At 36.3% G+C, this 18026-nt stretch overlaps 1 protein-coding gene across 1 annotated transcript in view; it reads left to right on the top strand.

The window, feature by feature from the left end:
• Positions 1-279: 279 nt before the first annotated feature.
• Positions 280-18026, top strand: part of LOC117970545 (glutamate receptor ionotropic, NMDA 3A-like) — a 34640-nt gene continuing 16893 nt past the window's right edge. The window contains exons 1-4 of the mRNA XM_058993810.1: positions 280-1129; positions 8618-9219; positions 13586-14636; positions 17763-17908. Coding sequence (XP_058849793.1) covers positions 410-1129; positions 8618-9219; positions 13586-14636; positions 17763-17908 — 2519 coding nt within the window. The 5' untranslated portion in view covers positions 280-409. The remainder of the gene's footprint in view (positions 1130-8617; positions 9220-13585; positions 14637-17762; positions 17909-18026) is intronic.

The following is an 18026-nucleotide window of genomic DNA, read 5'->3' as shown; positions in this document are numbered from 1 at the left end:
GCCGTTCCCTTCAAATTACAGCTTGTGTCTTGATACTGCGTATGAACTGAAGGCAGAACTTGTATTTATATTTTTTTAAAGATGGATATGGTTAAACTTCGTTTGTATTGCACCTAAACTTGAACATCTAGTCAACATGTATATATCTATTATTGGCTAATGAATCTGGGAAGATAGTTAGAGGTTAATTCGAAGTGATTAATTTCGCTAATGTTTTTTTTTTTTTTTTTTTTTTTTTTTTTTTTTTTCAGTCTCAGTAGAGCCTGAAGGGAGAGAAGCGCATAACTTTCCTGGATTTCAAATATTTCGAAAAAAAACCGAATCTCTCCTTTGCAGGGGCCAACCGGGCTGCTTGGTGGTGGAGGAAACCTTAGTTTTTCATGTGACTCGGGATTACTTGTTTACAGTCATGAGCGGGGTATGTTTTTGGGGTGCATTTGGCAGGGTCTTTCTCCTGCTGTTGCTTGTTCCGTGCACCTTGGTGCTGCTATGGGTTCCCGGGTCTCTGCCTCATCCACAGCCCTGTCAGATTTTAAAGAGGATTGGGCACACGGTTAGAGTCGGTGCTGTGCACCTCCAGCCCCGTTTCTTTTACAACAACATCGGGAGTGAGAGCGACAAGGAGACTGAAGAGGGGGCTGAGAGTGAAGATGAGAAGGAGTTGGAAATCATCACTAAAAGTGGTAATGGGCATGGATCCCAGAACACCAAAACTAAGAACGCAGGCAGCAGACAGCATAAGGGAACTAAAAGTCGAACTGGAAATAAGATTGTGGAAAGCGAGACCACCCTATTTTCGCCTAAAGATTCATTACTAATTGCCGTAGAACAACTCAATAGAATGGTCGGGCTTTTACCTTACAACTTGTCTTTGGAGGTTGTGTTGGCAATGGAAGCCGGGCTTGGGGAGTTGCCCTCGTTTTCTTTCTCTTCCTCGCCTCCATCAGTGTTTACGGACCCCGTCTCTTTCCTGCAAAGTGTGTGCCATACCGTAGTTGTCCAAGGTGTCTCTGCCATACTAGCTTTTCCACAAAAAAAGCGAGAGTTTTTGGAACTGGAATTTATATCCTCTGTTCTACAGACCCCCGTGATCAGCATCGTACAAAATGAGTTTACAAGAACAAGTAAGGTAAGGAAAGGTTTGTACAATATTTACTATGTATTGTGAGCTCTTTTTGTTGAAATATAAACTTTTTCTTTATGTATTTTAAACGATTTAAATACCAGAGCGTAGGTAAAAGTTTTTTTTTTTTTTTTTTATAAACTTGAGCGTTAATGTGCCTACAATTCAAATTCAGCACCATGGACAGTAGCTGCTCGAAAGCAAGCATACGCTCCTAATACAGAAACATGCTGCATGGAATGTTAGGGATAAAACACACACACACACACACACACACACACACACACACACACACACACACACACACACACACACACACACACATATCAAGGGGCCGTTATTTATAACAGGTGGTGGTTTTAAAAAAAACCCGATATTTAATAAAATGAGTAATCAACAACTCTAATTTGTAGAAAACTGACAAGCTTAAGGGTCATTTTTTGTGTATTCTTATCAGGCTAAGTATGTGAAAAGAGGTTCTTCGTCTTTGCCCTATAAATGTAAACCCTAATTAGTATTAGACGAAAATCAGTCGACCCGTGCAAACACATTTTACAATTAGGTGATTATGGTAATGCATTGCATAATGAAACGTATTTTGCCCGTTAATTTTTTAGATAACCATTGATTTAGGACAAAATACAGGTGATTGATTTTGGTTATATATCCTGTCCCTGATGGTCACCTCCAAACAGTTGTACATTGCAGATGATACATTTGCCTTTTGTACTACTGTTAGACAGTAAGCTGTTTAAAACCATCATTTCTCTGGTGATATTTGTTTTTCATAACTCAGTTATTTGCGAAGGAACAGTTAATGATATTTCAGTCATATTCATCATACATAATAGATTATTAAATGTGAACACACAGTCATGGTGTTTTTTCATTAGTAGATTACTCCACTAGCTGACTCATTTAAAGGTTACAGTATTGTTTTAACTACACAGTGTTCACCATTAACCATAAGTACATTGGTATTTGCTATACTGAAAATATCCTTGTGAAGTAGCAATGCTTTTTTCGTTGGGTGTGGACTCATTGATACACAATGCCCGCAGGCTTGTAGTCGGTAACATTTGTGGTTCAGGTTTAGGTATATTATTATTATTATTTATTATTATTTATTTCTTAGCAGACGCCCTTATCCAGGGCGACTTACAATTGTTACAAGATATCACATTATACATTATTTCACATTATACAGATATCACATCATTTTTACATACAATTACCCATTTATACAGTTGGGTTTTTACTGGAGCAATCTAGGTAAAGTACCTTGCTCAAGGGTACAACAGCAGTGTCCCCCACTGGGGATTGAACCCACAACCCTCCGGTCAAGAGTCAAGAGCCCTAACCACTACTCCACACTGCTGCCCATGTCCGTGGGTGTCCGTGCTTTCCTTTTTTGTGCAAAAAACTGTACATTCTGTTTCAGCAGCATACTATGTGTAGAGCATTCAGGTCGTGATGCATTGTAACCTTTTATGAATATTTAGGAATGACAAAAAAACCCAGATCTGATAAAATGTGATATCAATGAACACTGACCATTTCTATAGTAAGGCATATTCTAGCAGCATTTCAAAGGAATATATTTAATTTGATATGGGTGAGTATGTTATCTTGACCTTCATTTTTAATTTAAGGCATACCAAAAGATTTAAATCACATACTTAAAGAATCAGCAATGATCTCATTGAGTACTTGTTGTATAATTTAGTATATAAATTCCCAACCCCTCTCTCTTTAACACACACAATGCAGTGTTGTTTAGATAGCCTTAAACTATTTACCCCAACGGGTTTTGATAGAACGCTCCAGAGCACTCTTAATTAAAGACTCTGCAATGACAGCGGTCACAGAGGCCAGTGCTGTCATTTACACAATTATCCCAGGAGCCACTTTAGATTGTAATGAATAATTCATTTAGTATAGGGTATTCACAACCACTTTCTGGTAATGTCTGTTCCACCAATTAACTGTTTTGGCATTTTTCAGTGTTGTCTTATTGGTAAGTTATATCAATTCAACAATCTTACAGTATTAATTAGCCAAATATTGTCCACCATAAGGTAGCAGGCCTTTCCTTACCCATGTCCCCACTAAAGTTTGATCATTTTCTACCATAATAAATCTTGTATTCAAGTAGTTTTGATTGAAGTGATGGACAACCAAGACCATGAAAAGCCCTATATAAAAAAACACATAAAAAACAGCTTCTAACACTAAAGGGCGACAGTCCTCTATAGCGCTTATGTAATCATGACGGTTTTACTGTTTATTTCCACATTTCTACTGTGAACCCCTGATTTACACAAAAAAGGATTTCTATGTGTTCTCTGTATCAGTGGTTCCCACAGTGTCTGCTAGTTTTCATTCCAACTCAGCTCTCAATTACTTAACTAGACCCTTAACTGGACGAATGATTTGCTTAATTAGACCTATTTAATTGTTTTCAGCTCTTAAACAGTTGCAGAGCTCAAGTTACTTATAAAATGTTATAGCTAACTTGAAATCTGCAACTGTTAAGAGCTGAAAACAATAACAAAAGGTCTAATTAAGCAATTGAGAGCTCAGTTGGAATGAAAACCAGTAGACACAGTGGGCAGGATTTTCAGAAAACGGTGTTGTTGTATCGAACTCATGGTATTGTAACGAGAGCTTTAGTAGAAAGTGATTTTCAAACAAAATGTGTTAATTAAATCAATCCATTAATGCTTTGAAATTGAGTCGACAAGGTCGTTAATGAACACATTTCTCATTAAAAAGCTTAATTGTCGCAGGTCACCTACATCACTTCTTGTCTCAACGACTAGATAAGGGGAACTTGTAAATCAAAATGCATATTAATGAGATCAAGAAAAATTAATGGAAGTATAATTCGCTGTTATAGAAACTACTAGTGTACAGGGAGACGGCTCTCCCACCAGCGAGCAGCAGCCAAATGGAAATAAAAAATAATGGGGGTATCTATGTTTTGTATAATTTGCAAACTTCATTTAAAATTGTGCATTTTGTCATGCAGAATGTACATTTATTTAGAACAAATGCTGATTTACGATTATCTGGCGTGTGGGTAAAAATCGGACGGCATGGATTTAAAAAATAAATAAATAAATAAAAATTAAACCCCACTAGTCATTTACCCTCTTTTGGGGGGATAGTTTGCTACAACATACTATATACAACTCTTTTAATGTGCATTTTGCAATCTTTTTTGGTTAAAAAGAAAAAAAAAATACCGTAAGCCATCTATGTATATTGTATGTATGATTGTAGGCTATAAATAAATACATTTGAAGAGCAATTTGTGTTTGTAGTTGTTAGCTATATTATACATGTATACCATGTATGTAACACTTCATTATTAAGCTTTTAAAATTACGATAGAACTCCCTACCCAATACATCATTTGTTTATAATTAATTGTTCGGTGAATTCCTCGAATCATGCATTTTCTCTGGTACTCTTAGCTCGCCTCCATGATAAATAAACTCACCATGTCAATGATCTCGATCACATTCCTAGTGGATCTGTGTGCCCTTGTACGCCTGTTCTTCATTCTTGTGTGGATAAGACACAGGTGTTAAAAGTCAAGGGAGCATTGCAAATCCACAATCACCTAAGGAAACGCTATTGTAATATCTAATATGCCGTTTTCTATACCAAGATTTCATTATTTACTTATAGGTTTTTATTTGTATAATTCAAATTAAATCTACAGTAGAGGTCAGCTGTCATATAATGTACGTATCCAGAGTTCAGATAGGCAACAGTCGATCATTTCTGTAACAACACACTGGGTGTAAATAATGGGACATCATTTTTCCAATACAACAAACGTTCCGTAAGGTTACAAATGATTAAAACAAGTGAATAAATCTCATTCATAACCACAAGTATAGAAAAGGCTTAAATATGTTCATAACTACAAATATTGAATTATCTAGGTTCTGTAACTCTGGTCCTGTACACTCTATTTCTGTATCGTCAGCCGTGGTCTGTTAAATTTCTGTTTCAAGGCGAGTTATGTACTGTTTCATTAATTAAAAACTTCATTTTCCAAGTGCAAATGAACTCCTGATAAATGATGACAGTTAACACAGATTTGCTTTTAAATTCCCATGCAAACAAAATAGAGGCAAGAAGCACTGCTCATTCAGATATTAACATAATTTCGTAAATCAACATAATTTTGGATATCACATTAGGACGATTATTTAATAATGAAATAACGACCTCTTGAAAATTCCAAAATCAGTGATACATACGGAACACTGGAGTTACTGGAATAATTAATGTAGCTCTTAATTAGGGGCTCCTTCTTTTAATCATATCAAAACACAGTTCTCTTTGGTTTCATAGTCATAAATGAGTAAAGGGTTGCCTTGGAGACCAATTAAATAATGTATTATGTGTATAATGTTATTGTAAAGTACTTCTAAAACAGACCTTTGTCACATATTTTAATATATTGAGATACACCATATTATTATTATTATTATTATTATTATTATTATTATTATTATTATTATTATTATTATTATTATTACCATGTTTTACATTAAATTATGCGTCAAGGTTTAAATAAAATAAATATCCTTTAAAACTTAAACATAAAGGTTAACAGTTACTTGGATTATTTATTTCAATTCAAATTGTAATTCTTGTATCACTATCTTTTATCGAAATACACAACCTCAATTTCATGGTTTTATGAAATAAAAAATCTGGTATGTGGCACCATCTTCTGGTCAGATTGCAAATTATATATATAGCCAGTTTTAAAACATCTTTACCAACAAAGCATAGCATTTCTACTGTACTAAAGAAATGTTTGCTAAGATTGAATTTGCTAATTAAGGTAATGCAATATTTTCCTTTATTGTTATAGATTTTTTTTTAACATAGCCTTTTAACTAGTGTCCCTTGGAATTGCTAGGTTTGGGACATCAGTTTGCAAGGCTCAGCATTACATTTATTGACCCTATCATGAAGGTCTGATCTAAGTGAGTTGCTAGTGAGTTATAAATATTCATAGTTCTGGTTCAAGACATATGCAACATTAGATTAATAATGCCTACCAGCGTTTCAGATCCATATTCCGTTTCATGCTCTGAATTTTCATTTGCATAATTTGTTCTGGTCTGATGTTTCAGCTAATTTATTTACTTACAAACAATCTATACAGTATATGGTGATTTTAAATGACAAATGTCAGGAAGAAAATGCAAAAATGTGTGACAGTAATAAAATAGACCAGCATAGGTCATTGAACATCCCATATAGGAACCTATTGACGCAACTTTAACATATGTTTATTAAGACATGTTTTGTCTTATTAACCCAAATCCCCTAATGGAGCTCTAACTCAGACTGGAAGTAATACCATTAGCTTTAAACTGTGACTTTTTTTATTATCGTGCAGTTTTATTATTCTGTCTATGAAGAGATGATATTATATATTGGAGACAATGCTGTGTATTGTAGTATAGTACTGCCCTTTCTTTGAACAGTTATACAGTACAACTATACATTTGTTTTGGAACTGATTTTTCAACCCTATACTTTCTACTTGTAATTAGTTCTCATGCCTCTATAAAATGGGGAACAGAATCACCTCTTCCTTAAGCCTGGTCAACAGGGGTACCTTTCCATGTATAGTACACACTATCATTGCTTCTTACTTAAACTCCACAAAACTAATAATATCATTATATTACCTTTCATGTTCTGCCATTTCTTAGGTAGACATCTCATTCAAGAGTTTGAAAAAAAACACACATCTTTGCAAATGGGGTATTTTGATAAACAAAAAGAAAACATAATATTTGAAAGAAATATAAAAACTATTATGACAAACTTTTCATTTTTCTTCTTTTTTCATAACTTCCCTGAAGTCAATTACATTATCAGTGTGGTTCAGATTTAAACAGGATATGGAATCCATCTCGCGACTGGCTTGGATTGATTAAAGCAGGAAACAGAACATCAAAGGGTCAAGACAGGTTAACAATGTGAGTTTTTCAAAGACAGTTATCTTGTTTGGACACATCATCAATCAATGTTGTTTGATCCAAGGAAACGTAGTGAAGGAGTTTCCACGAGATGTTGGGAAGATCTCAAATAAAGGGATCCTTCAGTTGTGCTAATGTTTTCTGTGGTCCATGGGTCCACAAAATAATCTAGATTACATACTATTAGTAACCGTTTTTTGTCACTTCTTGCCAAAACTGACACGGCTGTCTCTGCTTTGTCTCCTTGGGGTTCACACATGGAATTTCAAAAGTTGCCTAATTCCTAAAGTTGCCCAGTAGTTGACAGTGTGTTGCAGTGATTTTTATCAATACTGAAAAATGTCTTCTACTCTTCAGGCACCTTGTGTTCCATTTGTGTATATATAGAACACAATTGATTAGATATTTTGTACAGAAAAGTGTAAATAGGCCTGTAATTATCAAAGATCTCAGGATGCTACTCTATCTATATCATTAAAATATTAATCAGTGCTTTACTATCACTTGTAAAGGGCTTTGACTCGTTGGATACTTTCAGTCTGACTGTTTGGGGATCATATTGTACTGTATATGAAATTGGTTTGGATAGTATTAGCCTCTTTCATGCTGGAAGTCTTTATCAGGGGAAAATGAAAATGAACTTGGCAACTGACATTATTACTTTGTCATTTAGCACACTTTTATCCAAAGCGACTTACAGACACTAGGGGGTGAACTATGCATCAACAACTGCTGCTACAGAGTCACTTGCAATAGGACCTTGGTTTTACCTGCCCAATAAGAGAACAGAGGGAAACAAATCTGAAATGTAATTGTGATTACTAACTTGTAATACCTAGACCAAAACTCACAACACTATTCCTCTGTTATGCAATGGTTTTGTTTTTGCTGAATTAGCAAGGCTCTTTGTGTATTGCCTGCTATGTTGTTGTTGCTGTTGTTTTCTGATTTATATTAAGTTAACATGTTATGTGTTAATACATTGTGTGACACACTACACATCCACCCAATACAACATGTGGTACATTGTGTGTAGGGTGTCTCTTATTATAACATACATCACTTTACACAGTTTGAGCAGACAGAACCCAAGCTGCTTTTAATAATAAGGTACAACCTGCACACAATGTATTAACTTATAATATAAAATGTCTGCCACCCTGAATCATATACCCCCATATATTTTACCACTATCTTATCAAAGTGCTGTAATATAATGCTAAAATGACTAATTTCATTGATGTGTATGCAGTTATATCATGTATGTTGCACCACTCGTTGCATTATTTATTCTGTTAGTATGCTGATACTTGTATAGGGCCTAGGCTGACAAGCTGTGAAATCCTAATGTTAATTAGGGAAGTGTAAATTAGTTGATTTTTACTCACTCAAATCACCACCTATCAACTATAAGCCCATGTTGACCCAGTCGAATAAAAGCTTGCTTTGCTTTGTATTTTTTTTCCTTTAGAATCCCCTTCACCTTCAGATGGCTTTGCAGAACCCTTTTGCCCCACAAGCGAACATTGTTTTCTCTCTGCTTGCCATGAACAACTGGTACGACGTCAGCTTGGTACTGTGCCAAGACTGGAATGTTACAGATTTCCTTTCTCTTCTGCAAAACAAGTCCATGTTTCACCTGGGATCTATAATCAACATCACTACTAACAGCAGCTCTAAGAGTGACGTTCAGAGTTCCTTCCAGGCCCATTTGGAGTCACTGAAGGAAACAACATCTACCGTTGTAACTTTTGGCTGTGATATAAGGGTTATCAAGAAGATCTTTGAGGTTATTACCAAATATGGCCTGACGTTGCCAGAATACCACTGGATTTTAGGGGACTCACAGAATGTAGAAGAGTTACGGTCTGAGGGACTACCTATGGGTCTGTTAGCACATGGGAAAATGGCCGAGCCAGTTCTGGAACATTATGTGCAGGATGCTCTGGAACTGGTGGCAAGAGCTGTGGGGACGGCTGCCTATATCCAACCAGAACTGGCTCTCATTCCCAGTACCACAAACTGCATGGATATAGAGGAAAGAAATATAACCTCAGGCCAATACCTCTCCAGGTAATGTTATCCATTTGTTCTTTAATTTGTGTTTCATGGGGAGTTGTTACTCGAATGAAGCACTTGGCAGAAAACGTTTACATTTCTTTTTGATACCTATTAACAGGTATAATAGTATTAATACTTCACTAAGTTTATGGTTATAACATGTTTTGCCCTTTAGCTATGCATGAATAAAGCTAAAAACGCCCACCGCTAAATCCTAGAGCATTCAATATATCACTCTCTTAGATGCATATGCATAAAAAAAGAGATATAGATTCAAAATAGTTCTTACCTTCCAAAAATATATGGAAGTGTAGAATATAATGTAAGTTAAGGAACTGTCTTCAAAGGCAAAGACATCTAAATACGACACCAACAGCAATCAGCTCGATCAGAGATCTTCAGAGGATGGACCAAACAACTTTATTATTTGTTTATTTTATTATTATTTGTTTATTTAGCAGACGCCTTTATCCAAGGCGACTTACAGAGACTAGGGTGTGTGAACTATGCATCAGCTGCAGAGTCACTTACAACTACGTCTCACCCGAAAGACGGAGCACAAGGGGGTTAAGTGACTTGCTCAGGGTCACACAATGAGTCAGTGGCTGAGGTGGGATTTGAACCGGGGACCTCCTGGTTACAAGCCCTTTTCTTTAACCACTGGACCACACAGTTAGCATGTCGAGCGAGTTTTTGCTTCGCTTCTTACGTCAGAAGTCTCAATTAAATCTCAAACATTAATCCGCCTTAACAGCTCTTGTCCTTCAAGTTAATAACATTTTCAAAACACACTGTAACTCCTTCTATAAGATTAATTAGCCATCATCCCCTAGTCCACCTCTCCTACATCTCCAAAATATGTAAGGTGAACTTTTGAACTGATATTATTCTTTTTTGGGTCCAGGGAGTTCCTGACCTGTGAATACAGTGCAAGTATATGAAAAATACATAGAAAGATGTGTTTAATATATAACATCTACTTTGGTTTAATTATTCCAATCCTGGGTTTAAAATATATTTCCCTTTTGACATCAAAAGACATCCTTCTTAGTAGGTTGTCTTTATTACACGTATAGATGTGGTTTAACAATTAACTAAAACATACTGGATAGGGGCTGGTAGAAGGTCCATAGCAAACTTCTAAGCATTCAACTATATATCCAATTATTCTCACTTAAATCCAGTCTACCAAGAACACAGTCAAAATATACAAGTCCCATTTTAGCTATTCAATGCTTATCCGTTTGCGTTCCATTTATTCAGCGTGTCTCAGGCGCGTCAGGTCCAATTTATTTTCACATGCACAGTTTATTTTAGGCCCTGTCCACACTATGCCTTTAAACTGTATTAGTTGCATTTAAGCCGGCTTAAAAGTGCTAAATATGGTTTGCATCCACACCTCCTGACATGGTCCTATGTATGGCTCCCCTTCATTTGTTTTTACGAGGTCTTCATTAATTTCTATGATTTAATGAAGCCATATATAGTTCACCACTGACTCCCCTTTCCTGTAACAGAAGGTATTTTTTATATGTAAAAGATCACTCATTATAGAAACCTTGGATTTCAAACCCCCCAAACATTACCCTCCACCTGGTACTGCAAGCAAGCAAAGGTTACCAAGATTAATTACAATCTCTTTGGCAAGCCTACTATATGCTTGACACAGACTGGTACCATTCTGCTTTGACTGAAGTTTTTACTTTAAGTTAATTTCTGCACTATATTCTCTTAGGTTTCAAATTCTTATAATATTTCTGCTAATAATCTTCTCATTGTTCTTTCTTTACACTAAAAATCACAAACCACGATTCCTTTTAATTCAATTCCAACTGTCTCTAGACTTATTTGATATTTTCATAGAGTTTGCTCTCCTTTGCTTCACTGGATCAGAATGCCAAAGAGGCTCCATGACTATTTTCAGAGATCCTACCTCTTGATAAGAGAGAGGCTCCAGACTTTCAGCATGCTAGCATGATTTTCTAGTAATGAACCCTCTACACAGACTCCATCCAATTCCACTAATAATATTTTTACTGGTTACAAAGAATATTTTAAACAATAATACAGTAGACAAATAACAGGGTATATCATATTATATTATTGTAAACTAACATAAAGAATATAACATAATACATTTATAAGTAGGGTACAACAGTTTTAGTCTCCCATTTATGTCAAGCAAATCGGTCCTGTTCCAGCAGGATTCAACTTCTCTCTCTGGTTCAGCTCTGAGTGGTTCTTTGAAGGCCACAACAGGACGAGATAGCCATCTTTTCACATCACAGGTATGAGGGACAATAGCCTTTACTTGATACCTGCAAGATATCTGGGCAGGGATACCTTCTTTGCATTCCAGTTTATCCAAATGTGCCCATCTTACAGTATGATCAGTTTCACACCCCACACATTCGACTTGTCTTACATTATCTGGATCAGTATTCAGATGTGAGAATGACACTCCGTCAGGGCCATCACATTGAAATAGCATTTGACAATGCTTAACCATATGGCTACAAGCAGGGCAGGGTTTTGGCCCTATCATTGATAACTCACTCCTACATTTGTCACATCCACAGTTTACCAGAGACTTGCTTCTATTTCCTCTACTCAGAGTCATTCTTTCACCAGCAACAATAGTACTGGATTGATAGCTATTTTCTTGATGCATTTCACGTTACTCACAAAGTGTAACCTTAACACTAGAAGGACCGCAGCGGTCATTTTGGCAGTTTTTGGTTTTAAAATGTAATTTTCTCCAGTCATGCAACACATATGAGGCTGCGCGTTCATGTACCTTTCTGTCCGTATGTATTAAATATTCTCACAAAGCGTGAAACACGGGAGTGCAGAAATAAAGGAGATATATTACATTATACCTAAAAGCCCTGGGAGCAGTCACATTGACGGCCACACAGAAAACAATTGTATTTTGAGTATACAGAACTGTATTCTACTTTATTATTTTTATTCACCAGTCCGCAATGTGTTTAGCTGTAATCGGATTAGTCATTGTTTTTCAATCAGCCTTTTGAAGGCTGGCGCCTGCTTGCCAGCTGCGCTGCTTTGGTCAGTCAGTTAGCATCGGGACTAGTGAAAATAATTACCAGAGACTGGAGTTTTACAATGCAAACAAAATATGGAGTTGATGTTTAAGATCAGATGATATGGAAGTATTCCGTGAAAGCTGCTCCGATGGTGGTCGTTCAGGTGTTTTACAATGTGTTGAACCTAGCAGCCATCATCTCCTGGGTACTTTACAAAGAATGCACAGAGAAGAATTTACCAAGGAGAGAATATATTTTACAGTTAGCACAGGAACTTCGCAAGAAGCATTTGGAACAGAGGGAGACTGCCAAGCGTGTACCCACAGCTGAAGCTGGCAACCCCGCTGAGATCCGCAAGAGAAGCCAATGCCAGGTTGGCAAGTGCAATAAAAATAAAACTTTGGAAAGCTGTTCCCTGTGCGGAAAGGCGACGTGGAGAAGTGCATTATCTGTGTTGACTGTGAATAGCTTTAGACTCAAGGTAAATGAATACCCTTTTGTCGAAAAAAAGCAAAATAAATTAGACTTTTTTTTATAACTTCTTGTGCTGTGTGCTTCTGTAAAATGTTTTTTTCTAAGTTTATGTATCTACGTTGTTCGGTTGCTTTTGCTCATCTGATAATAAACCGATTGCTGTTGAAAAGTTAAAAATGTATTACTATCGTTTCAGTTTTATAAATAGGTATGTTGTAAACTGATGTCTGTTAAGGTGTTTATTTATTTACATTTGCTTGTTTTGATTTGTAAAATAAATATATATATGCTTCGGTTGTTCAGATGTTTGTGACTCAATAAAAAGAAAAACAATTACATCCAACTGTTTCTCCTTTCGTTATACTATTTATAGTGTTTTGAATACAACCATCAGAAAGATAGCTCCGGTCCTTCTAGTGTTAAGAGGGATTCCCTTCATCCAAAACACAGGTGTGGGCCAGAACTCACTATTTTTCATATCACTATGTTTCCAACCTATTCCTTTATCTATATCATCAGTGGGTAAATTCATAGTAACTGAATCTGGACTCAATGAGGATCCGGACACCAAAGTTACAGATGCCTTCCATGCAAAATGATCTAATTTCTTATAGCACAGGAACTATATTCCAAAGCTGCCTGTGACAAAGACCTACAGTATCTGTATTTATATATTCATTATTGAACAAGATTAATTGCATGTGCAATGACTGCATAAAGGATCAGTCATTCAATGAACAGTGTTGATTGGAAGATGGTGGACAAAAGGGTGATCTTTAACTGCAGATTTTCACAAGTAAGATATATGTTAGCATTTCTTAATTTCTTACTTGAGTTGTATCCTTTTCTTCCTTCAGATTTTTGGCCAACACATCATTTGATGGCCTGAGTGGTCACATCAAACTTCAGGACGATTCAGTGATCACCTCAGACAGCCATTATTTCATTTGGAACCTGCAGCATGACCCTGTAGGAAACCCTATGTGGACGCGTCTGGGAAGCTGGAAGGAAGGGAAAGTTGTCATGGACTATGGGATTTGGCCCAACAAAAAGCTGTTTCAGCAGGGAGGCAATGGTAGGCACTCATCCCGTCTTCACCTGAGGGTGGTCACCCTGGTGGAACACCCCTTTGTGTTCACCCGGGAGGTGGATGAAGATGGGCAGTGCCCAGCAGGCCAGCTGTGCCTTGACCCCCTCACCAATGATACAGCTGTGCTTGAGAACTTGTTTGAGAATCTAAAGGGTGTAAATGACACTGTGCCCATAGAGTTCAAGAAATGTTGCTATGGTTACTGCATTGACCTTTTGGAGAAACTAGCTGAGGACATGGGCATTCATTTTGACCTCTACATTGTTGGAGATGGGAAATACGGTGCCTATAAAAATGGCCGCTGGACAGGACTGGTTGGGGACCTCATGAGTGGGGCAGCACACATGGCTGTGACCTCATTCAGTATTAACTCTGCTCGGAGCCAAATAATAGACTTCACTAGTCCTTTTTTTTCTACCAGTTTAGGCATACTTGTAAGGACTAGGGATACAGCAGCACCGATCGGAGCCTTTATGTGGCCTTTACACTGGAGCATGTGGTTGGGGATATTTGTGTCTTTGCATGTCACTGCCATATTCCTCACCCTTTATGAATGGAAGAGCCCATTTGGCATGACTCCCAATGGTCGTAACAGGAAGAAGGTATTTTCTTTCTCATCTGCCCTCAATGTCTGTTATGCCATCTTGTTTGGCAGAACAGCTGCCATCAAACCACCCAAGTGCTGGACAGGGAGGTTTCTAATGAACCTCTGGGCTATCTTTTGCTTATTTTGCCTATCCACTTACACAGCTAACCTGGCTGCTGTGATGGTGGGGGGGAAAATCTATGAGGAGCTCTCTGGAATACATGACCCTAAGGTAAGAAAGTACAAGTGTGATAATATTTGTAATGCCAAGATGATTTGTCTATGCATGACTGGCCTCTTGTAAACTTGGTGTGTATCTTTTTTGTGGAGTAAATGAAATAGTATGATACATCTTTACAGAGTTATCCTAAAGAAAACCATAAAGAAAACTGTATATCTATAGTTATAGTATTTCTATATGATAGTAACTTCAGATTTGTTAATATTATGTTTACCTTCTTACAAATCTGGGATAAATATAAATGATATAGTGATTATAATTTGTAAAGCCTGCTACCAAATGGTGTGCAAATTGGCCATTGAATGCATCTCAACAATAACCTGGCAGGATCAAACTTTGTGTGTGTGTGTGTGTGTACAAGGATACTTTGCATTTGCCCCAAAAGGGATATATTGCAGAGGTTCAGGAGTGAAAGACTGTGTTTAGTGATTGTGTCCATTCAGCAATGTACATTAGTTTTCCTCAAAATAATAATACTGTATTAAATACAGTACCTGTATAAATCTGTGTATTTTTCTTTAATTGGTTTTAGCATTTATTTGAGTGCAGACATTCTGTTGATGCACCATTTTTAATTGTGTGATTTCACAGTTTCATAACCCTTTTATTGTATGGAAAGTAAACTCATCAAACATTGGCAGTTACATTACCAAATAGATGTGTGAAATTGCTGCTGAGGTTAAATAAATCAATTTTCCTTGTAGTATTCTAATTGAAGCCTTGTAAAAGGAGACCATGCTGAAGAATACATTTAATGAGATTTGAAAACTTTTATCAGTTAATCCCATTTGTAATCTTTGGCTACCCAAACATTAGATGCTGAGTTTGGAGTAACCAGGTTGTTATTTGTTTGTTTGTTTATTTGTTTGTTTTTAGCTGTTTTTAGTTTACAGTTTGTAATTCGCACAGATTAAAAATAAATGGTAGCACTTTAGATTACAGTGCACAAATAACCATGTTACTCCGTTCTTTCATTGTAATTACTGTTGGAATAAGTAGGTAGTTAGATGGAAACGGTCTTGTTTCCTGCTATAATTACAATTTTAACAATATGCTGTTGCCTGTCCTCTTAAAGTGGTATTCTCATTAATGCAGTTACTGATTGCAATGCGAACCAGGCAGCAAATAAATTAAGTTATTCAGTTACAGTATTCCAGTCTATTCCAACAGTAGTTACAATGAAAGAAAAGAAAACAATTGGTAATAAAAAATACACAGTAATTACATGGTTATTTGTTTAGTGTAATCTAAAGTGCTACCAAATAAATATTATAAATACTTTGATACACTCCTGTAAATTCCTGATGCTTCACAGAGAAGACACTGAAGTTGCCAAGTGTTATTTGACTAAAAAATACTTGATTCACAGAACTTGATTCACAACTTATCTCTGATAGGCTGTGGTAATTCTGGACTCTCAACATTGGTCAAAACTAAAAAAAGAGCCTCTAAGGCAAAAAGTCTACTGCATTATTTCAACCTAGTTCCAAATATTACTGATAGTGTATCTGTTCCAAGACTGTTTCCTAATGCTGTCTGCTAAAGGCAGCACTTTTTAAATCTATTTTCTATTTCTGCAATTTCAGCTCTGAATCATTTATCTGACCAATAACTACAAAGTTTTACTGAAGTTCTACTTTTTTGTATTGCATGCAATTTAGGGCCTTTGTTTTCAAGCATCTCAAGACAGGATTAAAATAAGCAGCATTATCACTGGTTACTCCGTTTTTGTGTACTTTAATGAAGGGATAATGGCTTTGCTGTTCGCTTTTTGAGAGAAGGGCTCTAGCTTCCCTGTGAAACGTCTCATCAGTAAGCTTTTTTTTTTTTAATTGAAGTGACTGATGGTAATAAACATTTGATTTGCCATATTTGACTTAGACAATTGAGGCTTGGAAACAATCTAAACAACCAAATATATTAGATAATAAAAAAAAACATAAATGGTTTCTGTCTAGGCTCTGACCAAAAATTGAGCAGCAGAACTATAAAACATACTTTGAATTATAGCCATTTTGAAGACATTAAAGAACGTAAATTAGTCTTCCTTTAAAAAATAAAAAAAGAAAGACAGAAAAGAAAATGGTCTGTTGCCCAAGGCACTGCTTTTTACATTTCATAGGAAAAGTAGAGCAGGGACTAGATTCTTTTAAAAATGTGCACTCCATTGCAAGCATTTCAGTTTCAGAGTTATATAGACACTGAGATATGCCATTAAAGGCATTCTTCCTGAATATCAATGAAACAGTTTAATTTAGTCCTTCTCTTTGTTTATTATGTTTTCAAAAAGGTGAAATTGATTATACAAAATTTTACTTTTTTAAAATTGAATTTCAACATCTTTTTAATTAGTTAACATACTAGACTACAAACCTGAGGCGCTGTTGTAATAAACCTTTCTGTGCTTCAAATGTTTTCTAAAATTAATGTTTATGGTTGGGGAAGTTTAACAAAACAGGCACCAAGTTTATCTATAGTATTCTGACCTGTGGAAAGTGTTTTATTTTTAAACAAGACATCAGGTTGATGTTTTTCATTTACTAAACATTTTCAACCAGAATACTAATTTATTTGTAGTTCAGCAACAGGAGAATGCAAACAACTACACAGTAAATAGGCATGGTCATTATTGAAGCTGTATTATGCAGGGGTGCAAATCTGCCGCTAGATTCTAGCACCAGGGTACCTCATAAAGCACCAACAACATTAAATTCTGCCACCAGTAGATATGTTTATTTATTTTTATTTTATTTAAAAAAAAAAGTTTTATTCCTTAGCAAGCACAAGATGGTGGTAGTTTCTCCTTGGGTCTGAACTACTCACAGGACCCACCCACACTCATTCACATACACAGGAGAGAAGGTTCATGTTGTGTGGGAAGTTGTGATGGGGGCTTGATTAGGGTGGGGTTTGATCATTTAGCACCAGTATTTAGTGTTATACATAACCAAGGGTGCAAATCGTTTTGAAAATTGGTGATAATTTGCACCCTGGGTTATGTATAATGATCAATTATTTATTAAAGGGTGTATTGAAGGCCAAGCTGGTAAAGACTAAACTGTATGCCTGTGTTCAGTGTATTGTATTAAAAAGTAACAGCACTCTCCCTTTTTCAAGCTTCACCACCCTTCCCAGGGTTTTCGCTTTGGGACTGTCCGGGAAAGCAGTGCAGAGGATTATGTTAAGAAAAGCTTTCCTGAAATGCATGAGTACATGAGAAGATACAATGTGCCAGCTACACCGGATGGAGTGGAACACTTAAAGTGAGTACAATTCTCATTTTTGTAGCAGTTCTAAAAAAAAAAAAAAAAGACATTCAAGTAAAACTGAAAGCAGCGGTCCAGATAAGCTGCATACCTGCCATTTTTACACATTAAAAAA

Source organism: Acipenser ruthenus, chromosome 2 (genome assembly GCF_902713425.1).
Source record: "Acipenser ruthenus chromosome 2, fAciRut3.2 maternal haplotype, whole genome shotgun sequence".
Taxonomy (NCBI): Eukaryota; Metazoa; Chordata; class Actinopteri; order Acipenseriformes; family Acipenseridae; genus Acipenser; species Acipenser ruthenus.
The sequence above is the reverse complement of the archived record's forward strand: the minus strand, read 5'-3'. Positions and strand labels throughout refer to the sequence as shown.